Source organism: Cebidichthys violaceus, unplaced genomic scaffold, assembly GCF_023349555.1.
Source record: "Cebidichthys violaceus isolate CVI_PGR_0920_01 unplaced genomic scaffold, fCebVio1.0.p SCAF_22, whole genome shotgun sequence".
Lineage (NCBI taxonomy): Eukaryota > Metazoa > Chordata > Actinopteri > Perciformes > Stichaeidae > Cebidichthys > Cebidichthys violaceus.
The window spans coordinates 5,512,672-5,535,240 of NW_027176395.1; the positions used below are offsets into that span (position 1 = coordinate 5,512,672).

At 42.5% G+C, this 22,569-nt stretch overlaps 1 protein-coding gene across 1 annotated transcript in view; it reads right to left on the reverse strand.

Annotated features, from left to right (window-relative positions):
- Positions 1–3,496, reverse strand: part of bcl11ba (BCL11 transcription factor B a) — a 43,832-nt gene extending 40,336 nt beyond the window's left edge. The window contains exon 1 of the mRNA XM_068717703.1: positions 2,606–3,496. Coding sequence (XP_068573804.1) covers positions 2,606–2,660 — 55 coding nt within the window. The 5' untranslated portion in view covers positions 2,661–3,496. The remainder of the gene's footprint in view (positions 1–2,605) is intronic.
- Between the last annotated feature and the right edge of the window lie 19,073 nt (positions 3,497–22,569).

Below are 22,569 nucleotides of genomic sequence, written 5' to 3' on the forward strand. Positions count from 1 at the left end.
TTTGTGAGGGGATTTGCATCTGTGTGTGTGGGTTGATGTCCATGCGACCCTACATACACAGTGTGTGTAAGTGTGCGTGTGTGTGTGTGTGTGTGTGTGCGTGTGTGTGTGCGCGTGTGTGTGTGTGTGTGTGTGTGTGTGTGTGTGTGTGTGTGTGTGTGTGTGTGTGTGTGCGCATGTACTCAAGCATACTAAATTGGCGAGCATCTCTTACACATAAATTATGGAATGTATAGAACCGTGCTGCAGCCTGAATGGTGATAAATCAGACAGACAGACAGGTCAGACCTGCTCTGTGGACACAACTACTGCATTTTACACTCCACACACACTCATCAGCGCGCACACACACACACACACACACACACACACACACACACAGTGAGCTTAAAACAGCTTGGTTACAATAGAAACAGGAAGCTGATTTAGCCTCCATCTTCGCGCTCTCTCGTCTCTCCACATCTTGTGAACTGTTACCTGTCTGTCCAATCGTCTGCGTATCTGTTCTAATATGATGGGCTCTTTGCAGAGTGCACAATGTGACCCATTTCTAAAGGTAACACATTTCAAAGAGTACACACTGCGGTCCTGCCTCACACAAGTTGTAGCTTTGTTAAGCAATCACATCTGCACTTGTCAGGAGATGATTTGACATGTAAGCCACACGCATTGTCTTTAGGTTGTGTGCCTCTGTGTGCGACCGAGGGAGGTGTTAGTGCAGCGCCATGAAGCCAGGCCTCACAGCAGCGGAGTGAAGCACACAGCCAGGCCCAAGAGCTAGGTGAGGACGCTCTGTGTGCTGAGTCTCTCCTGTTAATTTGGGTGTTAGATTATACGCACTGTGCCACAGAAGTGCACACTGATCCACTGTAGTGAAAGTGATCTGATCAGACAGGCTTCACACAAGACAAGTCAAAAGAGAGCATGTTCACCAAACTTAACGTGATATTGAGCAGCATTTTAAAAGTGCTCACTCAACAATTCCTCCTCTGTGATTTAGACTCATTACTTGTAAATCAATGGCTTTGTCTCACTAAGCCTCCCTTACTGCTGTTTACATTCACTTTAACTTCTTTTGGCCATTCGAGTCCTGCATGAAGGTCTGCTGCTCCTGTCAGGACACAGCAGCCACATCTGCAGCTGAAAAACTGATCTGAGGCCAGGACAAAAAATTCACAGCTCAGAAGTTTAGCCGCACAAATGTCAGCGCCAAAAGATGGAATGTTTGCGTTAAATAAGGAGTACGAGCGATGCGTTTCCTCTTTGAATCATTTGCGTAATTTAGATTTGGACACAAAAAAAAGTTAGTTCTCTCATTCTAAAATATCACATTTCTTTTCTGACGCCCTTTCCTTTCCAACAATAAACGCCTTTAATGTCGTATTAATACTCATTAATTACTGATAATAATTACTTCAGTTAAACGTATTTTGCCCGTAAATGCCGTCACTTACTGCACTCTGCATAACAGTGCTTGTGGGCAAACCCTGGAATGTTTCGCTGTCAAGGCGTGCAGGGTATTAAATAATCCAAACCGAGCATTAATATTACAAAGTAGAAGCTTTGCAGCCACGCAGCGTAAAAAAACATCGAACGGGACCAACTAATTCCAGTGAATACAGAGAGGCTGGCACGAAGCAGTAATGTGTCGATCAAAGATTCAGTGACCTGCAGAGAAAGAGAATCAACTCGACGTGTTAAACCTGAGGCTCTCCGTGGCTTCGTTAAGTGCGAGGAGAATATCATCGGTTTGATTTATTAGATTTCATCATTTCCCTGTACGGCAGCTGGCACAATAATTAAGTTTAGTAGTTGTCTGTTATGTTCAAATACATTATTGGCCGTTTTCTGGAGGGAAATATGAAAATAATTTGTTAGAATTAAACATTCGAAAACATAACTGACTTATTTGTGTGTGTGCGTGTGTGTGTGTGTGTGTGTGTGTGTGTGTGTGTGTGTGTGTGTGTGTGTGTGTGTGTGTGTGTGTGTGTGTGTTCATCTAATCTGGATATATCTAAACAGAGCTGGTGTTTAATATGCTCATCGGGAGGGAAAGATATCTGCTTATGAAAGTGCTAAAAAAGTATTTTATTTCTCATTGAAATTTATGGATGGAATTATATTTTTGCTCCCGGTTGAAAATTAAGAGTTATTTTCTCCTTGATGACAGCGCTGATAATAATTCAATTGAAACTAAAAGCGGAATAATAAAGAAGGCATCTCTCTTTTAACTTCTAGGACGGATCTCCGACTCTCCGGTCCTTTCACGGGAGAAATACAATACGCAACCACAGACTTTTCCTCCCTTTCTGCTCGATGTGTAAATGTGCTCTAATAATAGCAGCCTATTTATAGACCGTAATAATCAGTTAAGTAAATTAGGGCCTTTATCTAATTTTGCCAGTAAACCATGAGAGGAGAGAACTGGCCTTCGGGACGTACTTCGACAAACTTTCTGCTCCAAGTCAGAAAATGTTATTTTTTACGCAGCGATCATCCAGGGTAAAAAAAAAATCCACTCAACTTCTCAGAAAGACAGCGGAGAGGAGAAAGGAGACCCTGACTCTGTGCTGTGGACATGTGAATTTTTTGCAAGGATACTTACGTGTTATTTCTCTCTGGGACAGGTGCTGCGGGTTCCCCTGCTTGCGTCGGGACATCGCCCTGGCATTTACACTAGCATTGCCCGGAGAGCGGCGCTGGAAGGGTCGGCTCTCCTCCTCCTGCTGCTCGTGTATACCGGCCACAAACTGGCCCCAAAAACCGTCTGCTCGCTGGCCACTCCAAACTGACCACTCTGCACTGGCCCCAAATGTGGCCCTTTGAATTGACCCCTGCGCGATGGATCTCCCTCCAGCGAGCAGCGGCTCCTGCGCTCTGCGGTGACCGGCCGTGGCGCAGCGCTGGGCGGCCGGGTGGTCGGTCGGAGTTCAGTGCCAAAGTGGTGGCGCGCCTTCCTTCTGGTGGTGAGGGAGGGGGTAGTCCGGCTCTACCTTCCGCCGCGTTCACACCATCTGTCAGAAAAGAGCGAAAAAAGGACGGAGTGTGTTGGAGTGGAGTGGAGGAGAGACGCGGCAAGACGCGGGAGGTCGGCGGTCACCTCCTGATGGACAGTCACTATCTGTGTCCACTCTCCGGCCACCCTGGACACAGCGCGTCCCTGTCCGGAGAAAGCAGGTGAAATGACGCAAATTCACGTCTAAAAGTGTGTAAAATAGGAATCCAATTTCCTTCTCGGTACTTCTCTGGGTGTCGCTAAGTGGTGGGCACTTCTTCTGCTGCACTGGCAGCGCCAGCCAGGCGGGCGGGTTAGACTTTAACTCTTTAAGTCAAAGCCCAGTGCTGGTTTGAGGACAGACTGCCACCCTCTTTTCTCTTTGTGCTAGCTGCAGTGTCCCGCATCCCCGGGCTGTGTGCGGCTGTGTGCGGCTCTGTGCGGCTCTCTGGCTTCTACAATGGGAGAAAACTCAAGTTCAAGTGCGGACGTGACGTTCAGTCTGTGGTGAGAAGGGAGAGTGGAGACTGAAGAGCACTGGGGGCGACTAGTGGTGGCTTTCACACACACACACACACACACACACACACCAACATACACACACACACACACACACACACACACACACACACACACTGCTCTCACACCCTCGCACACACTCGGGCGAGTGGCGCGCACGGCAGCAGTGGTCAGAGCCGCTCAAGTCACCTCCTCCGGTGTCCCATCATTTTTAGAATGGCATTTATTTCTGTTAAACTGTGACCTGAGGGGCTTCCGTACCTCCTCCACAGGATGCTGGACACTTTGCACGAGCCTGCATTCACATTTTAAAATGCACGCAGGCTTGAAGTGTGCAATTATGCGCCGATCGTTACACACTTTCCCTTTTTGCTGGATAGCGTTCATAAAATTATCTGATTATTAAATATTGTTTAAACTCAACATTTAATTAACGTTTGACCCGTTTAAACCACTTTGTTCCCTGTGCGTGCACACACCTTTACCACTATAAAGGCCCGTCGTATAATGCAATATTTAATAATTAATTTACTCGTGTTGTTATTGAAATGCCTGAAACATAAATATTCATACATTATTTTATTATTTGGTTTGACCAACTGATCAGATCCACATTTTTTTTATAAGTTTACTATAGCCAACTGTAGGGATGTATACTAATCATTCATATAGCTGGCGGTATTATCATACACATATTCTCACTGATGCGTTGTGGTGGCCTAGATATGCGCACAAATTTATGGATCACATACACACATTCCACCCATATTCCTTCACATCCAAATCTTTGCAGTTATTGAATAGACACGGTTTGTTTTATCTTATTTATTAGAAATTGGTATCAATATCAGAAAATAATTAGCAATTTAGGTGTTTTTAATAGGTCAGTGTTGTGACCTGATTGTGACCTCAGGGGGAGTGGACAGTGATTAGTTAGAAAGATTTGTCGTCCTACTCATCAAGAGGGTTTCAAAATTAAATGAGAATTAAAACAGAGCACAAGAGAAAACTGTGCTACATATCAACACCATCAAATGTATGTGCAGAACATATAGTGTACTTGGTACAGTGTGTGTGTGTGTGTGTGTGTGTGTGTGTGTGTGTGTGTGTGTGTGCGTGTGTGTGCATGCTTGTACAGTAAGCGTGCATGTGTTGGTGGATGCGTGCTGATGATGGATAACAGGTTTGGTGGCAGAAAGCAGCGTCTCTGCATGCTGGCTGCCTCTCCAGCTGCACCCACTGTTTAAAAGAGAGGCAGATACAGTGATGTTCATCCTCACACATCCCTTTGGGAGGGGAGGAGAGTCGAAAGCAAAAGTAAAATTTGGTGGCTTATAGTGTGTGTGTGTGTGTGTGTGTGTGTGTGTGTGTGTGTGTGTGTGTGTGTGTCTGTGTGTGTGTCTGTGTGTGTGTGTGTGTGTGTGTGTGTGTGTGTGTGTCTGTGTGCGTGTGCGTGTGTGTACGTGTGTGTGTATGTACGTGTGCAGACAGAAAGTGGGTGAGAGTGAATGTCTAAGTTGCATTAGCTGAACAGTGGCATCTCTATGATGAAACTCCACCTAGCTCAGATTTAGATTAGAGGAACATCAGAGTTTTTTTAAAGCAGAGGTGTGAACTAGTGGCCAGTCAGCCTTGACTAGAAACTGCTGCCAGCCCCTTCATCCCTACAGCGCAGCATCTGAGCTGGATTAGCTGCTATCACATTCCAAAAACACTCCTTATTTTTTTTTTTTCTTCTTCATCTGCATGTCTGCGTCTCAACTTTGTCGCTCCATCTCTATCCACAACCCCATGGCTTACAGAAGAAAGGGGGGGGGGAGGGGGGGGGGGGGGTACAGGCCTCAGGGTTTTTGTTTTTTTTATCCCACTCTACCTCGCATCTAGACAAGCCTCTAGTTTGTTCCTGGGCCAGGTGTTGTCAGAGCGGCAGATCATCCGCAGAGAACGCTTTTCCCCATCCCTCATTCGCCCGGCTTTGTGTTTGGACTTCTCGCTGCTTTTTCTGCATCGCCTCGAGTATTGCCCGCTTCTCTCCTCCGTCCTTCTTCTTCTCTCTTTCTTTCTATATATCTTCACGGGGGCTCATCTCCCAATAAGCCAAAAGCCTCTCCTTATTTCAGCAGTATACTGTAGGAGGACATAAATAGATTTCCCATGCTCATTTACAAGAAAAAGGAGAGGATGGCAGGTTCGTCCAAATGTCTTTGTCGCACGCATAACAGAACACCCACTTTCATTTGGGAGCGATACATGCAGCACTTTGTCACAATAACAGCCGACAGAGAGCATTATGTTGAAATGTAAATCATTGTCATTTTTAAGGCGCAACTCAGTGCCAGTGTTTGTTTGTTTTTTCATGAAGATATGGGATTAAAGCTGCTTTGAGCGGCTTGGTGGACGGACGAAGGGAGAGAAAAAGAAGCTGTCTTCATTGTCGCTCATATTCAATCCACACACACATTCAGGATTGCCTCGAAACACTCATGTTCAGGTTCGCACTGTTTCTGGTTGGATTCCTGCTAATGTTACAGCTTGTAAATCATTTCTTATTGCAGCTTTAATGTTTTTAAGATGTTATGTTGCCTTTTTGGACCAGTTTCGTATCAACGCAGGCTCCTAAATCCTCACTGTCATGGAATCATGAGTGCATTCTGTGCCAAGTGACACTCCAGGCCAACATCACTACCCGGATGTGCTCCTTGTCCTTGCAACCTGATTGGCTCATTAGTCAGATGGGCGACAGGTGCATCATTCCCACTTTCTTATTGGACATTTTTTTCGAAGGCGATTTCTCACTTAAAGGCCATCAGTGTGAGTTATGGCGGATGGCTCCCGGCATCCTGCTTTTGCCCTTCCCTCATTTGCATATATATATGCGGCTGTTTGTTTTTATGTTAATGCTAAATAAGCCTTTTTTTCTCCCCCTCCTATCTCACATCGCCTCGGTTGGGCGGTTAAGTTTTAATTAGAGGGACGTGGAGGTGTCCTTTAGAGTTTTAAGATCACTTTCCCAACAACTGTTCACCACTAAACTGTTAATATTGATGTTTATGTGTTCAGATGCATTCTGGGAGATAAAGCAGGGTGTGGGGAGGAGCAAATCTGCACATTGAGTTATCTACTTTAAAGAAAAGCTATGATGGGAAAGCTACATTTAGTCTATTTTTATGCATAGCAAAGGCCAGGCTGTCAGCCAGTAAGAAACTAGTATTCTGGGGAGAGATGCATCTGATGAATACCCTTTTAATTGAGCTGCTTTCATCTGAAAAATTTAGAAAATCCCATGTGCTGATGAAGTATGTAAAATGCAGTTGGTATCTCCTGAAAATGAAGCAAGTATTTGTTTTTTTGTCAAATCATGAGGAAAATTAGCTGAGGTAAAAAGGTTAGGTTACCTTGGAAATAGCACCTCGAGGTCCATTTAGTCCCGGCTTTTGATCATATCAAATGATGTTCATCAGCAGGTGGAGTTTTGTTTCTGAGCACTTTAAGGCTTTTCTTATCAAAGTTCATTTTTGACCTTGAAAACAGGATTTAGTAGCAAATGAAGATCATGTGATAGAGTGGAAAGCTCCAGAATGGACCTTATGGTAAACAAAGAAGATTTTTGCCCCAAGTCAAAGCATGTTTAAAACAGAAGTACATGTGACATGTATTTAAACTTTAAACACTGCAGTGTTTAGTTGTTGTTTTAAGATGCATCCAAGTTAAAGAAAGCTTTACCTGGTCCTGTTTATCAATGAGCAGCTGACAAGTCCTCTTTAACAGCAACCATCAAGTCTTAATGTCAGCATAATCCATTAAAAGGGTGATTTTCTTTTTTTATCCAGTCATCAGTAATGAAAACCAGATTAGAAAGGCAGGTGTTGATGTGATGAGCTCTGCGCTCGCTCCCAGCTGAGTATGATGACCCTCTGTACTCAGACCTGCAATGCAACACCACCCTCTATTGGTTAGCCACTGCCACATGCAAATAACAAGCCCCCCAGTTTCACCGGGAGTGAGCTCCAGTGTGTGTGTGTGTGTGTGTGTGTGTGTGTGTGTGTGTGTGTGTGTGTGTGTGTGTGTGTGTGTGTGTGTGTGTGCGTGCCTCTTTTCATTATGTGTGTGTGTATGCAGAGTAGTGGATTAGCAGACTTTTCTATTCTGGGTGTCCGAGCCTGTTTGAAAGTGTTGCAGAGGATTGATCACTCCCAGTGTCTGCTCCGCTGTGTGTTCTGGGTATCTCCACACACTGTTGCATGCTGAAGCCTCCAGGATGATTTCAGCAATTTACAGATCTGGTATATGCTTCTCTTTGGGGGTTGCAATGGTTTATTAAAAATGGTATTCAGTGAGGCTCATTATTACAGGTTCTAAATGAAGTGTTAAGTGAATAAAACGCTGCTGTGACAGTCTCTGCATGGGTTGAAGAGCGAGCGTTTGAGGGCTAGCAGAGAAATGCAGAAGCCCTTAAGCACAATTATGGATATCAAAGTTGAAATTATTCCTTTTAAAGGGGAAATGCTAATCATAGATTTATTTAGAGCAAGTTAGCAGTAGCACTGAGCTCTCATTACCAACACACACACTCTCACACACAAACATGTGTGCACTCTCACTTCAAGACCTTTACTCTCTCACACTCTCTTTTTTCCTTCCTCCTCTCTTTTCAAAGAGATTTATTTTCAGAATAATTAATTCCACCGCAATTAGAGCAGTGGTTAATATATATGTTGGTCATTATTCAGGGCCTAATAAGGCAGAGAGTGGAAACAAGAAAAGAGGATGCGTTCTCAACTCAAAGTGTAACATCCTAATTAGCTTTGCCTTCAATTAGAGCCTGTAGATGAGCAGACCAGCCCTGTAATACCTTCATGTTAGTTTTTATGAACTGAGAGTAACCAGGAGCCACACTCACAAAATGGTTTTAGCCTATAAGGCTATAAAAAAGTGTTTTGAGACTTAAATTGTGAGGAAAAAAGACCAGTGAAACAGTTCATGAGTTTATTCTTAAGACATACAATCTAAAAACATCTGTCTAAGCAAAGTAAGCAAACTTGAATTTTGAATATTTTACAGTCTTTATAAGCCAAACTAGTTTGTCTTACTGCCTTATATTTGCAATGTGATCTCACAGAAATATGTGAAATGACCACAACCTCTTAACATTGCATTACGTGTTCAATTTAACACATTACACAATTGAGGTTAAAGCAACAAAACCGCTTGGCTAGGGTTAGGAAAGAAAAGACTATGAGTTGGGTTGTTACATAACTTCTTACATAGCCTGTGTCATTTAATATAAGTCAACATGGACTTTTATTGCAGTATATGAGGTAAGGATAAATCTAGCTACAATAAAGGGTTAAGAAACACTTTTGATTAACCAAACTGTGAACTTTGCCAAGGATGCCACTAAATTTTGATATTTTATGACTCTTCCAGCTGAGATTCATTAGTTAGGACTCCAAGGAAACTAGTCGATGAGACTTGATTATTGGATTATTTCCAGTAGAGAGACAATAGTTAGATTTAGAGTATTTTTTGTCTTTTGATATGAACATGATCAAATTAGATTGTTTTGACATTGAGAGATAATTTGTTTATTAGAACCATTTGAGAATTCTTCCTAAATCAGAGTATGCTTTGGCCATAAGTACAGAGAAATTAATATGAGATAGAAATAAATTGGTATCGGCAAAAAGTATTGGGATCAAGGAGAACGATGCTGCAGCCAGGTCAGTGATGTAAAAAAAATGTATACCCTAATTCAACAATTATAAAGCAACTCCAGAAGCTAAAAACATACTGTACATTGGTATATTTCTGACATTAACAGCAGAAATGTGAAGATTGAATTGGAAGCTACATCAGACACATAGAAGTCCACCCCTTCAAAACACACAGCTAGAACACTGAGGAGCCTGTGATAGGCAGCGCTGTGTTGCTGCAGGCTAAACGAGATCTGAAGTAGGTTGTCCACCTGGACCAGTTTATGAGCCCGAAGACGACCGGCCACCGGCCACCAGACCAAAACACAATTGTTGTGTCAAAGAAAAATGGCAGCCAAGTATAACTAAATCAGGTTAGCTTGGCAGCCGGACGGCAGGCCTACTTCCATCAGAGTCCCTGGAGGAACGGGGAGAGTGAGCAAACAAACGAGTGAGGGAATGCACGGCCCAGAACACACACACAAACACACATGCAAACGTTGGCATCTGAAAGAGGAACCCAGCGCTGCCAAGCTCTGTATTCCCCACAATTAGCTCCTTCCTCAGACGCTCATCCTAAACCCAGAGGTGGTGAGCCAAGTCCACGCTTTTGTTTTAAAGAAGCTCTCATGTTCTTTTTCTGTTCCATTGCTGACATGACTTTTGGCTGTCTCACCCCACACTTTCTCCTTTTGAGGAAAAAAAAAACACTAACATACCGACTATCCAGGGCCAAATCACACACACAAGTCTCCTCCCATTTTCTGAGAGAGAAGGCTTAATGAGGTTGATTGATGAAAGATGATAGCAGGATATGATTTGGCTGTCAAAGTATTATTGCAGACTATGAACAGGCACAAACTCAATATGTAAACTCATACAAGCTTGTTGTTTTGAGTCAGTAGATCACGCTGGAACAAAAAAGAAGCACAATATCACAAAGTTGACAGATTTTCAGGAGATAACTGAAATGAAATACCCTGCAGAATCTATTGGAATGAGGAAAGCAGCACAGTTTAAACCCTTACTGCAAGATTTGGGGTTAAATTTTGTAAAATAACACATAACATAATGGCATTATTTTGTCAGTAATTGAGCGAAGCACGTAGTTTAACACTCACCAGTGAGATGAAGTCAAGGTGAGGCACACAGCCATGAAGTGATCAATGCTGAAAAAAGGAGTTGTCAAAATGTTGGAAAACACACTCTCACACATACACACACACCCAGACAATCACTGGTTCAGCTGTTATCAGGCTGAACCGCCACTGACTCCTGAGCCAAGCCCATCCATCAATTCTCCCGCTCTTTCCGTCTCTCTCTCCCCCTTTTCTCTCCCTCTCAATTTTCAATGCAACTTGCTTTATTGGCATAAGTGTAAGACAAACAAGATTGCCAGAGTGTCAAGTAATAATGACATTAAAAAGAAAAAGGTACAATTCAAGAAAACTTCCTCTCTCTCTCCCTCTATCTCTCTCTCTGTCTCTCTCTGAGTGCATGCTGGGAGTGAGCGTTGGGAGTGCATGTCGGAGGATTTGACTTTTCTAACTCTTTTTGCTCATTTTCTTTCACTTGGACAAACCAACATGCCGACATGCAAGTAGGTTGTTCAGTAGGGGCGTGGTAGGTGAAACTGTTGGCTATGATAGAGTGAAATCTGTTTCACAAAAATTGAATCAGCTCCAAACTGAGTAGTGATCAAAATGATTCCCCTCTGCTGTCTCTTCATCTCAAACATGTCATGACTTTTGGAGGACAAGTGTACATGATCTTAAAATGAGAGTAGAGGAACTTAATCTAGTCTTTAAAGGAACTATATATACAACATTCACAACATTATACTAGATGCAAGCAGCGGAAACGGTTTCTAGTGATCATGGTAAAGGGATCAACCATATACATGGATCAAAAGCTTATGGCAAGCCAACTATGGAGAGTTACTGAAGGAGATAAAGTCCTCTCATCACTAAGTGATCAATTGAAATGATCCAAATTAATGTTTGGCCCAGACTGCTTTTTCTATTCCGATATTTGCTGATGACATTTAAAGCTCTTGACAAATTGACATCAAGATCTGAGTGACAAAATAAACTTTTTAACTACCAAAGCAAAAAGCCGGCCTTAATTTGCCCAACATCAAAAGCATGGATGTATAGCAGCAAATAATAGGGAAATTCGGTAGGTGAGTAGAGAGCAAATTTCATGCCCCAGTATTTCTCTAATGAATGGATTAAATTAACAATGTACACTTGGTTAGTTAGAAGAAAACAACTTAACCTTTTTAATTATATATCCAGAGCATTCAAAATAGCAGCTATTCTAGAATTCCTAGCTCACAAAATAGACAGTGGCGTCATAAAATGGGCAGATAAAGGGCAAACTATTGTGGATGAGTGACTCTTTGAAATATGAACATCTTGATAAATCATTTGGTTTGTCAATGGATGTCTTTAGATTTCTTTAAACGTGACTCTATGTACAGACACATGCAGACTGAAGCAGATATATAAACTACTGTCTAGAACGAATCTTTATGATGACTATGGAGGGAGATATAAAAAGGAACCTGATAGCCCACTTATACAAAAGGCTTCAAGAGAGCACGATGGAAACAAAACAGAAATAGTATTAGAAATGAGTATTAGTATCACTGATGAAATGGGAAGTGGGGGAAAAAAAACCTTGGTCACAAGCTTACAATCAGCCCTACCTGGAGAGAGTTTGAATGACAAACTAGAATGAGAATATTTAAGACTCCTCTTATGTTAGCGAGATACAGCAACACTTCAGAAGCTGGACAGAATGTGAGACGATTGGCGACAATAACCAAATTGTATCAATATTGGAGACACGTTCAGGTGGAGAGCCAGCAAATCTAAAGATCTGCCGTCCAGTGACACACCATAGCCTATAGACACCAACAACCAATCACATTTTGAAGATGATTACAGTGTTAGGGAGAAAGCCACCAGTGGTCCAGCAAAGGAGGGAAAAGTTAAAAGCATATATTTGATGGAAGGTATAACAGCCAAAATCCAATTAAAGGACTAATGTTGGAAATAATAGTTACCGAGACTGATTAAAGAAACAACTCCTCCATAATCTCAGCAGAGGGGAGGAGTCTGACTGCTGCTTTCTGTAATGCCATATGCCATGCACGTAAATAGAGCCATGCAGATGTGGCTGTGATCGTATACAGTATAAGCACATGTGTATTTCCCCTGAACTAATTTACCCTTAACATTTCTTTGTTTCCAACAGACATATAAAAAAAAGTTTTTGGTTAATTAAACAAATGGGTGAATGTGTATTGGTTAAAATCAGGATAAAGGGGTGCCTATGTCTGCGATGTCTCACCCAAATATGATAGGTCGATGCAATACTTGCCTTTGTTTTGTGATCTCTGTATCATGTCTGTATGTTCACTTCTATATGACAGCATATGGAAATAAAGGTTAAGTGTAAAAAAAAGCTTCAGAATGATTGCTATACAAATGCTGTTTAAATGTTTCGCAGTAGTGTGCTTACAGGGTTCATTTGGGGTCTTTTCCTACAAACGGCTTACAAACAAGGATAAAAACAAAAGAAACAAGGAAAAAGAGCTGCAAGTAATGGAAACAGAAAACAAATGTGCACGAGGGAAGCACCTGTGGTTGAAGCCGCCAATGAAAAAGTGGAATCCACCTTTGAAACAGCTGTAGGCTTTTGAAACAGTCAATAAAACTCAGTAAATAGCAAAGCTGTCTGTTTGAGTACTTTTAAGTCAAGTAAATGTCAATTAAATTGTAATCTTCAGATTAATTAATCACCATCTGCTAGTGATCAATTCAACCCGGACAGACGTGATCACAGTTTTACGTTGCACCTGCTACGTAAAGATATAGTGGAGTAATGTCTACCTGAGTAGAGAAGGAAGTCACACTTCCTCTGTGTTTGTTGTAATCTGAGCTTTTCTGTGCTTTATTTTGGTAGCTGTGCCGTGCATGGCGTGCATGTGAGTCCCTCCCTTTGAAACTGTTGGCCCTCCTCGTTTATTTCTCCTCCATCCCTCAGAGTTCATGTCCCACTGGTGGCTAATCGCCACCGCTCTGCACTGCAGTAGGCTTTTGCAAGAATGCGGACTCGTATGGTGGTTACTGCCCATAACACTGTCACGGAAGCTAGGTCGCCCCAGTGAGAGAGCTATCCTCCATTAACTCTGTTGTTAGCGCTGTTAGCATTATTAGAGCAGCCGGCACTACTAGCCACCGCCATTTCAGGCTCAGCCTCTGCGTTTGAGGGGTGAAAATGTCCGCTCGACAGAGGCAGTAGATATTGGGATTGTCACCACCCTACATGTCACGCTAGCCCACTGACCAATCAAACCACACGTTAATGCTAACGTAATTGGCTAGGCCAGCTAGAAGCTCTGGCACGTCAAAGAATAATACGCCCAACATGTCAAACTAAAAATCTGATTGGCTGAAGACTATGACAATCGACATTATGGGCCCCATTTACTTAAACTGCAGAGGGATTCACTTGTAAGTCTGAAGGCCTCCAGGCAGATTTTTTTTACCTAGAGACAGCATAGGGGCGAAATCTGATTGGATAAAAGCTCTACTTAAAACAAGCTGCACTGGAAGCAGCGCTGCAGGCTGGAAGCAGAGCAACTGAGGAACACAGTAGCTATGCAATGAGATAATGAGCTAATGGGACAAAAATATTTACAATACATGCAGTGTATTTATGAAAAATAATGAAATTATAAAATAGCTATAACTTTGTGATTCTGTCTAGAATCACAAAGTTAACTGACGGCCCACCACTGTTAGAATGATACAGATAGAGATGAGATTACACAGAACTCAGAGGTGGAAACTTGGAGAAAGCCAACAAGAACATGTTCACTTGGAAAGTCTGCTGACTCAGCAGGATACGCAGAAAGATCAGGCTGGGTTAAAGCAATACATTGGACAAAAAAACAACAACAATAGAGTTAGTGTTTGATAATGAAGAGGACATGGTGATGGATGATGGTGTTCAAAATGATCAGTCAAAAGAAAAAGTACAGAATTAAGCCTCAATATTAAAAAGAAAGAACAAAAATGGTATCAGAGGAAAATACAACAAAGGGGAGTGAGAGTGAACTGACTGGAAACAGATGTAGATGTAGAAAGTGGTTATTCCTTCACCAGAGCTTTCTCATCCACAAAGACTAGACATTGCAGCTCTAGATAGAAACCATCAGGAACCACATGCTTCCAAAATCCATTGAGACTTATGTGACGCTTAGGCCTCTTCATCCAACCCAGCAGCAATGCACCTGGACTCACTCCAAAGAAAACCCATTCTCTTTGGTCTTCTAGGCAAGAGGTTCATTCTGTTAAAAGTTGTTCAATACATCCAGTTGGATTAGTTCCAGACTGCTGTTCGTGAAGTTAGTGATATTTGTGATGTGTCTTCCGTACTTATATTCTCTTGTTTACGTTTTACTCTCTCTCAATTCAAATCAATTCAAATAAGCTTTATTGGCATGAATGTTCAGGTTACATTATTTCTGAAGCTAAATTGCACATTATTGAGCATTTACGTTTTACACAAGAAAACAAATTTGTTAATCACAGGATTACAAATACACTTTAAACACACGCAGTATTTTACAGATATACAGAAGACAATCAGAAACATTTACTACAGAGTTCGTAGCACCTCTTATCTATGGCAACATTTTTTGCAGCTAATATGTTTCTCCCCACATACATATGGTTGTTTCTGAAGATCAGGGAGACGGATGAACTCAGCACATATATTATTTATATTTAGAAAACTTTTCTTTCATCCTCATTATTCCCACAGTACAGTAAGAAGTGAGAAATATGATACTATTTTATCATATATATTTTTCTCTCTCTATATCTGTCTCTGTACGTCTCCCTCTCTCAGTGTGGGTTAATAAAGCATGTGCGCTTGGTTAACTGTCCTCCGCTGCCCTCTTCTGGTCACTCTGTCATCATGTGGAACAGAGGAGGCTCCTCACTATTCTGCTCCTGCAGTTCCTCCTGTTGACTTTCCTGTTCTTTATGTGTGCTATAGTGCTACAGGGTTTGGTGTCACTTTGTGATGGTTAGTGATCATAATGATACCTTTGTGCTGATGCTACGTGGTCTCTATTTCTGATTATGTCCTGTTATTGTGATTTATATTAATAGTAAATTAATATTATTTTTGTTATGTTGGTAATCTGTAGTAATACTGTTTTTATACTGAGTTTCATTTCATACTCTTTGATATTCTACATTCTAATATTTTTTCACATATTCTTATATAATGCCTTTGTTATTTGAGTGGAGTAGTCTTGTCACAATCGTTTTTGATTGCCCAGTTGGACCTGTCTGGTGTGTCTATTCTCTCTCTGTTCTTCTGTAAAGTGCACAAACACACTAACACCAAGGAGTTCTACATTGTGCTCGGTTCGGTTCTCCCCCATTGTCAGGTGTCACATGCAGCCCTGGACATACAATCCTATGCAGAGGGTGATCTGACTTCCTAAACCGATCTTCAGCACTTTTTTCCACATTCGATGTAAAACAAAGTCATAACAAAAAACAATGCAGCGTGTCGTGTTTGGGAAGTTTGTTTTAACCTGTTGATGTATGCATTGAAAAATGTCAGATAACCAACCGTGCACTGCTATTATCTACTCCACTGTAAAAAAAATATTAATAATATATAGCAGGATATGTAACTGCTTGGCGTAATAATCTGTGTCTAATATTGATTTTCCTCTGTTCTTATTAAAGTTACGTGTACTCTTTCATTGAAAAAAATCCACAATCAGATCATGCAAATGTTTCTCATTTCAAAAATTAACAGCTGGACTCGAGTTGTTTCCTTCTCTGCTAGTTCAAGTCAAGTGTCTGTGACTTGGAGGTGCAACATGTAAGTGTAGCTGTGATGTCACCAAATCCTGCAGCTACATCCAGGTGTTAAAACTAAAATTAAAGGTGAGCTTCAGCAGATGAATGCCAAAAAAACATGGAGTTAAAATAAGCAAACCACATTTTTGACTCTAAGGAGGCTGGAGCCCATCCCAGCATGCATTGAGCAGACACTATCACAGTGCCCAAGTGGATAATATGAATGTCAATACGTTAATTATTACAGTGATGAAATAAGAGAGCAACACATCATGTCACCAATAAACCAAATGAAATGGGGGAGAAGAGTAGGAGAAGGGAAAAGAAGTTGAAGAAAGAAGGAGACAATCATTTATAATGAATGCGAAGGCGTCAGGGCTCTGTAAGTCTTCTGATCCAAGAGCTTAGACGGCCAGGTATTTAAGGAAGGAGCGTAATGTCCTCTATTATTTCATAGTGAACACTTTCTTTTTCATCACCCCTTACTTTCTGCTCCATCCTTCCGTCTTCTTTCCATCTCTACATTCTTCTCCACTCTTAGATATTTGGCCTGACAGTCAGGCTACTGGGCAGGAGAGCCCACTGTGCCAAAAGCTATCATGTCACACACACTCTGTCCACCTGAGCAGCCAGGGCCACAACCACAGTAATCATGGATGTGGTCAGAGGAAGCACACACACCCACACACACACACACACACACACACACACACACACACTCACACACAGGGAGCCGGGCGGCAGGTCTGGAGGATTCTGGGTCAGGGCGGGGAGGTCTGATGAAGATAAGGTGGGACACAGACACTGGGCCTCTTCACCGCTCACTGGTCAGCACACCGCGGTGCCTGCGTGTGTGTGTGTGTGTGTGTGTGTGTGTGTGTGTGTGTGTGTGTGTGTGTGTGTGCGTGTGCGTGTGCGTGTGTGCGTGTGAGGGGATCAGGTCTGATCTGAGGTGATTTTGTCGTCTCAATGCCCTCTCAGCAGCATCTCCTGACAGGCCATCACACCATAACCCAGGAGAAGGACAAGAGAGGATGTGGGGGGTAGAAAGTAGCAGGTTGAAGGAAAAGGAAGTCACTCTATGCATCTCTATGGTCTGGTAATAAACTGTCAATGATGTTCAGAAGAGATGCAATTTATTCTGGCATGAGACTCCATATTTTGGAAAGGGACCCTGAGTCCAGCCCATGCTATTGATTTTTCTTCTTTACTTTGCCAATAGTTTAAGCTTCATGAGGGATGATATAATTCTGCATGCATATTAAAAGTGCTCTTTTTTATGATGATTGGGCAGGTTAACGCTCCTGGTTTAAGGGATAGTTCAGGGGTTTAGAAGTGGGGTTGTATAAGTATCCATAGACCGTATATGCTACAGTAGAAGGTTATGACAGCCCTTTCCGACAGGGAGTTGAACAGAAAGTGGAACTGATCTATGTTCTCTTTAAAGCCACAGCTCTTTATTGACAAAAAAAACATAACTTCATTTAAAACACACTTTTCTCAAAAGAGATGCAGCTAAAAGTGCTTCACAAAGACACAGTCAAGCAAGGGCAGATAGAAAATAAAAATACAGTAGATAAATAGCTAACAACATGGTTAACAATGTTCACAGATATCTCTATATCTCCTATAGCTCTTATAGTTTTTGGTAGGGTATTCCATATTTTTGGAGCACAGTTTTTAAACGCTGTGCTGTGTATTTACTTGTGTGTAATTGTGTGTTTTTAAAAACCCAGCAGCAGGAGATCTGCAAGCTCTGGAGGCCGGTCCCAAACAGTTAAGAGCTTTAAAAAAAAAAGTAAAAGAACCTTACAATCTCTTCGAAATAGTATGTGAGCCAATAGAGTGTAGCTAAAACTGGGGTAATATGTTAAAAGTGTAACAGCAAATTTCTTTATATCTTGACTGTTTTTTGAAACAAAAGCATAGGTTTTTCAGCCTCTTTATACTTTGACAATGTTTCATAGGTGATGAAAAGCTGTTTTAGTCACCTTCTTTATATATGAAATACATAAAACTGAAATCTGAATCTAGAACAAAGCAAAAGCATGTTACTTCTGATTTAATGTTGGGAGCCATTCTTTTAGCTTGAGGGCCAAGAGTATTTCAGTGTTATCTTTGTTTAATTTCATTCAATTTGTATCTGCTGCCATCCCAGTAGTCACAACTAACAGGGCATTGTCAAAATATACAGCATCACTATGAAAATTACGTTTATAGTCCTCGATGATAATACCTAAAAGGCATCATATATTTAACAAGATAAGCAAATAAAAAGCCATGTTTTACCTTGGACATCTATGGCCTGTATATTCATGTCAGATCCATTTTGTTGTACATGATAGTCAATTTGTCTGCTATGCTTGCTTGCTTGCCAATTTCATGGCATTGAAACAAACAACTACTCAGATAAATATATGTTTATGAACCAGTGGCATGCTGTAGTTGTTGGTGTCCATTTTGGCATGAAAGTGCTGCACATCACAGTGTGTTTCTTTTATTCTATACTCTACTACTCTTCTATTTCTCTGACAGCAGTCAGGGCAGGTACAGCACTTGCAAACTTCTATTCAATATTGGATGCTAGCCTACTTATTTCATCCCACTTTAAATAAATCCTTAAACTAACTGAAACAAAGGTTTTCAATATTTCATAAGAGGAGTCTAATCTTTACATATAGTTACTTTACTTGGATGTCTGTGTGTTAAGTTTAGAGCTGGATTCAGGACGTGGTTCACCAAGCATAGAATCAAAAATGAAGAACGGGAAACAGCTATCACGGCTTTGTCCAAAGTAAAAAAATATTTTACAAAATCTGTCCTGTAAAATAATACACTTCACAGAGAAATGAGATTGATATCAATTTAAACTTTTGGAAAGAAAGCAAATGAGTGTATTTCTAAAAATGTTGACCTGTTCCTTTAAGTGGAAATTGGCCCATTTGATCCCTTTAGACTATACAGTTGATCCATATGACTTTAATGAACACAAATTTGAAATGTGCCCCACATTGCTTTCGTCGCAGTCCCTCCTTTGACACCTGCTGTCTGGTCTGGGGTGTTTTTATATTTTTCAACCTTTTCGTATGAGTGTTTGTGTTTTGGTTTTGTCTGCCTGGTCGTCTCACTTTCCCCTTTCTCTCTGTCTCTATCTGCACACCTGGCAATCATCTGGAATCAGGCCACCAGGCAATAGCAGCCAAGCTCTGCGGGACATTATGGACAGCCTTCGTGAGCTCTCGGGGAATGTGTCCAGGATTCAGGGCCAGCTAAACTTGCCTGCTAGTTTTAAACCTAGCCCACCGACGGCTGTTTCTCCTCCCACACCTAGACATTGCAATGGAATTCTGGGATTATGTCGATCTTTTTTAATTCCACGTGAACTTGTTTTTTAACAGTCCTATTCTACCAATGGTGCAAGGATAGCTTTTCTTATTGATCTTCTCCAGGTAAATATCCTGGCCTGGGCTACAGTGTTGTGGGAGAAGCAGTCCTTGTTAACCATGTCATACTCTCCCTTCAACTCTGAGATGCGTAAGGTGTTTGATAATGCTTCTAAGAGACTTTATTCTCTCCGCCAGGTTCCCCACAGTGTTGATGGATATGCCATTGAGTTCTGTACAGTATCAGCAGAGAATGGATGGAATGAGGAGTCGCTCCAGAATGCGTTTTCCCCAGCGAGCCAAGCTTGGATGAAGGATGCTAACACTTCCAGAGAGCCACTGGTGTTAGAGACTCCACCTGAAGCCAAGTCGATGCAAATGGGCTTCACCAGTAATAGCTGTTTGTACTGTGGCCAGCCGAGGCACTTCCTTGTCTCCTGTCCTCGTCGGCAGTTAAACGAGCAAGCTCGTCAGAAGAGGGGAGGATTCCAATGAGCCAGCAGCCTACCCATTGGCTCCTCTGCCTCGGACCCAGCTGCATGGAACACTCACCTGTAAATTTCAGTCAACTGAAGTGAAATTTTTTTGGGATGCTGTTGTTGACCGGTTAGGTAGGTAGATTAGAAGCCAATGCCCTGTATAGCCGGCTCCAAGCCAAGGTTATTTCCAAGACCGCCCCTTATGTCTGGAAACATTCTGGGCCATCCATGGCTCATTAAACATGGCTCAAGACTCTAGTCTATTTGCTTAACGTTACCTGTCTAACTTAGCAGATAGCTTGTTTGCCTTTCTGCAGTTTTTTATTAATCATTGCTCCTGGGGATATGTGTATTTGTGTGAATGTTAGTTAGATCTGATGGGCAGGTGGCTGCCTTGCATGGCAGCCCCTGTGATCAGTGTATGAATGGGTGTGAATGACATGTAGTGTTTAAGCCCTTTGAGAGGTCAGAAGACTAGAAAGGCACTATACAAGTACCATTACTATATATGTATATGTACACAGACTACATGACAAGGAGGAGTGCTCCTGCACAGCAGATCCATCAAGCAGACAGTCAACGCCTGCCACATGTAAAACAAGGACACCACCTTTGTGTGTATGTGTGTGGTTGTGTGTATGTGTGAATGACTCAGATGTCCTCCAGTGCAGACACAATTTGTTAAGGGTATTAGCGATCAAGTAAGTGATTGATCTACATGTCAGGTGACTAAGTGGTGCTTCTGTCCACACCTCAGGTCAATTAAGAAATGTGCATGTGTGTGTGTGTGTGTGTGTGTGTGTGTGTGTGTGTGTGTGTGTGTGTGTGTGTGTGTGTGTGTGTGTGTGTGAGAGAGTGAGAGAGAGAGAGAGAGAGAGAGAGAGAGAGAGAGAGAGAGAGAGGGAAGGAGAGAGGTGATTAAAGGAGAAGAAAGATTGAGAAGGAAAGCCATGACAATTAAAAAGGAGAAAAAGAAGGATGTGTTTGACATTCTCACTCCCAACTTGTCAAAAACTGACCGTTGGTCAGCGGCCTTACGTTTCATCTATGACACTCTATGTACCCCTCTAGCGTCACTTTTGTCGACTGGACTCTATGGGTAATATTCTCCTCTGAGCACACAATCGTCCACTGACAATTTGCATAAGCGTAGCTAGCCAGTTAGGACGTTCCTACCCAAATACGTGTGGACCCCACAGTATGTGAGGCAGCGCACATCGCTGCCCGCATCCTTTTTCTCGTCAGTATTCCCACTGACTGCTCACCTCCAATGAGTCTCATCTTCAAGAACCATGTCAGTGACCATCATATCCCAACATCATCACCTGGACTGATCTTCACAACATCCCCTTCGAATGCCTTGACGCAGACCACGCACAGAGTGGTGTTCAGCAACTACCAGCCTGCCCTGCCTGACGAGTGCTGCCCAAGATTAGACACCAGCAGACACTTTGATGTGACGCTCCACTGTGATAAAAAAGCAAGCTGGAGCGCGAGATTGCCGCTGTCGAAGTCCCCGCTCCTGCTGCTAACGTTCCGCTGCTACCTTCGGTCATCCGTGCCGAGACACTTGCTTCGTCTGCAGATGATTATGACGACAATCTCAACGGCATCCGGTACATTGGTCTACTGCGGATATCAACCGCATCTCCGCTAGTTATGACCACTGCGGGGGGGGGGGGGGTTGTTGACTGTTGACCATTTACAGCCCGTCATTTATTCAGCAGCTTTTGTCATCAGACATCTGGCAGTGTGTCGAGGCGTCCTGGCAGCAGCCAATGAAGACAAGACTGGTCTGGTGGATTTGCTCAGGGTGCAGGTTCTCGCAGTCAACCTGCTTCCACACTCAGCCGGCTGCTGAGACAGCAGGAAGCCTCTACCCATCGCTGCTGCGTGACATCGAGCTGCTGGTATATTTTGAAGATATTTCAACTTTGGTGCGAGTAAAGGAGTCAAGATCCCCTTTTCCTGTTCTCTCCTTTTTGTAGTGTTTGACGGCTAGAAGTCTGTCTCATGCCACTGTTTAAGTGGAGGCAACAGCCAATTCTTCCTGCCACCAGGGATTTGGCGACAGACCCGTCTTTAGTCACCCTCTTGTAAAGGGGCTCTTACAGGGGTCAGGTGATGCCTACCTCTTCCCTACACTGGGAACTGCCATTGTTGCTCGAGGCTTTGGTGAAGGAACCCTTTGAGTGGAGTGCTCCTCTCCAAGCTTTCTTGTCATTCAAGTGTGTGAACTAACCGTTTTGTTGGTGTACCGCAGTTGTTTGTTGCTTTGCGATGACTGTAGCAGGGCTGCTCTCAGACCAAATCCCTCCTTGTTTCCCAAGAGTTTTTCAGGTTGAGGGTTATGACTCTATCCAGTTCAGTTGCGTACTACCAGGGTAGGCTGGGGCCCTCTACTTCTGTGAGGGGTGGGCTACATCGACTAACGTTTGGGTTGATATTATGTTGCTGCTGGGTTTTTTTTTTATTCATAGGGCTCCCCCTACTGTACCCATAGAGTCCAATAGAGAGCGGAGCATGTGTGAGGTTGAATGAAAGTTGCGATATTATAATCCTGGTTCCATAACAGGTGGAGCCCTCTACTCAGGGGACCCT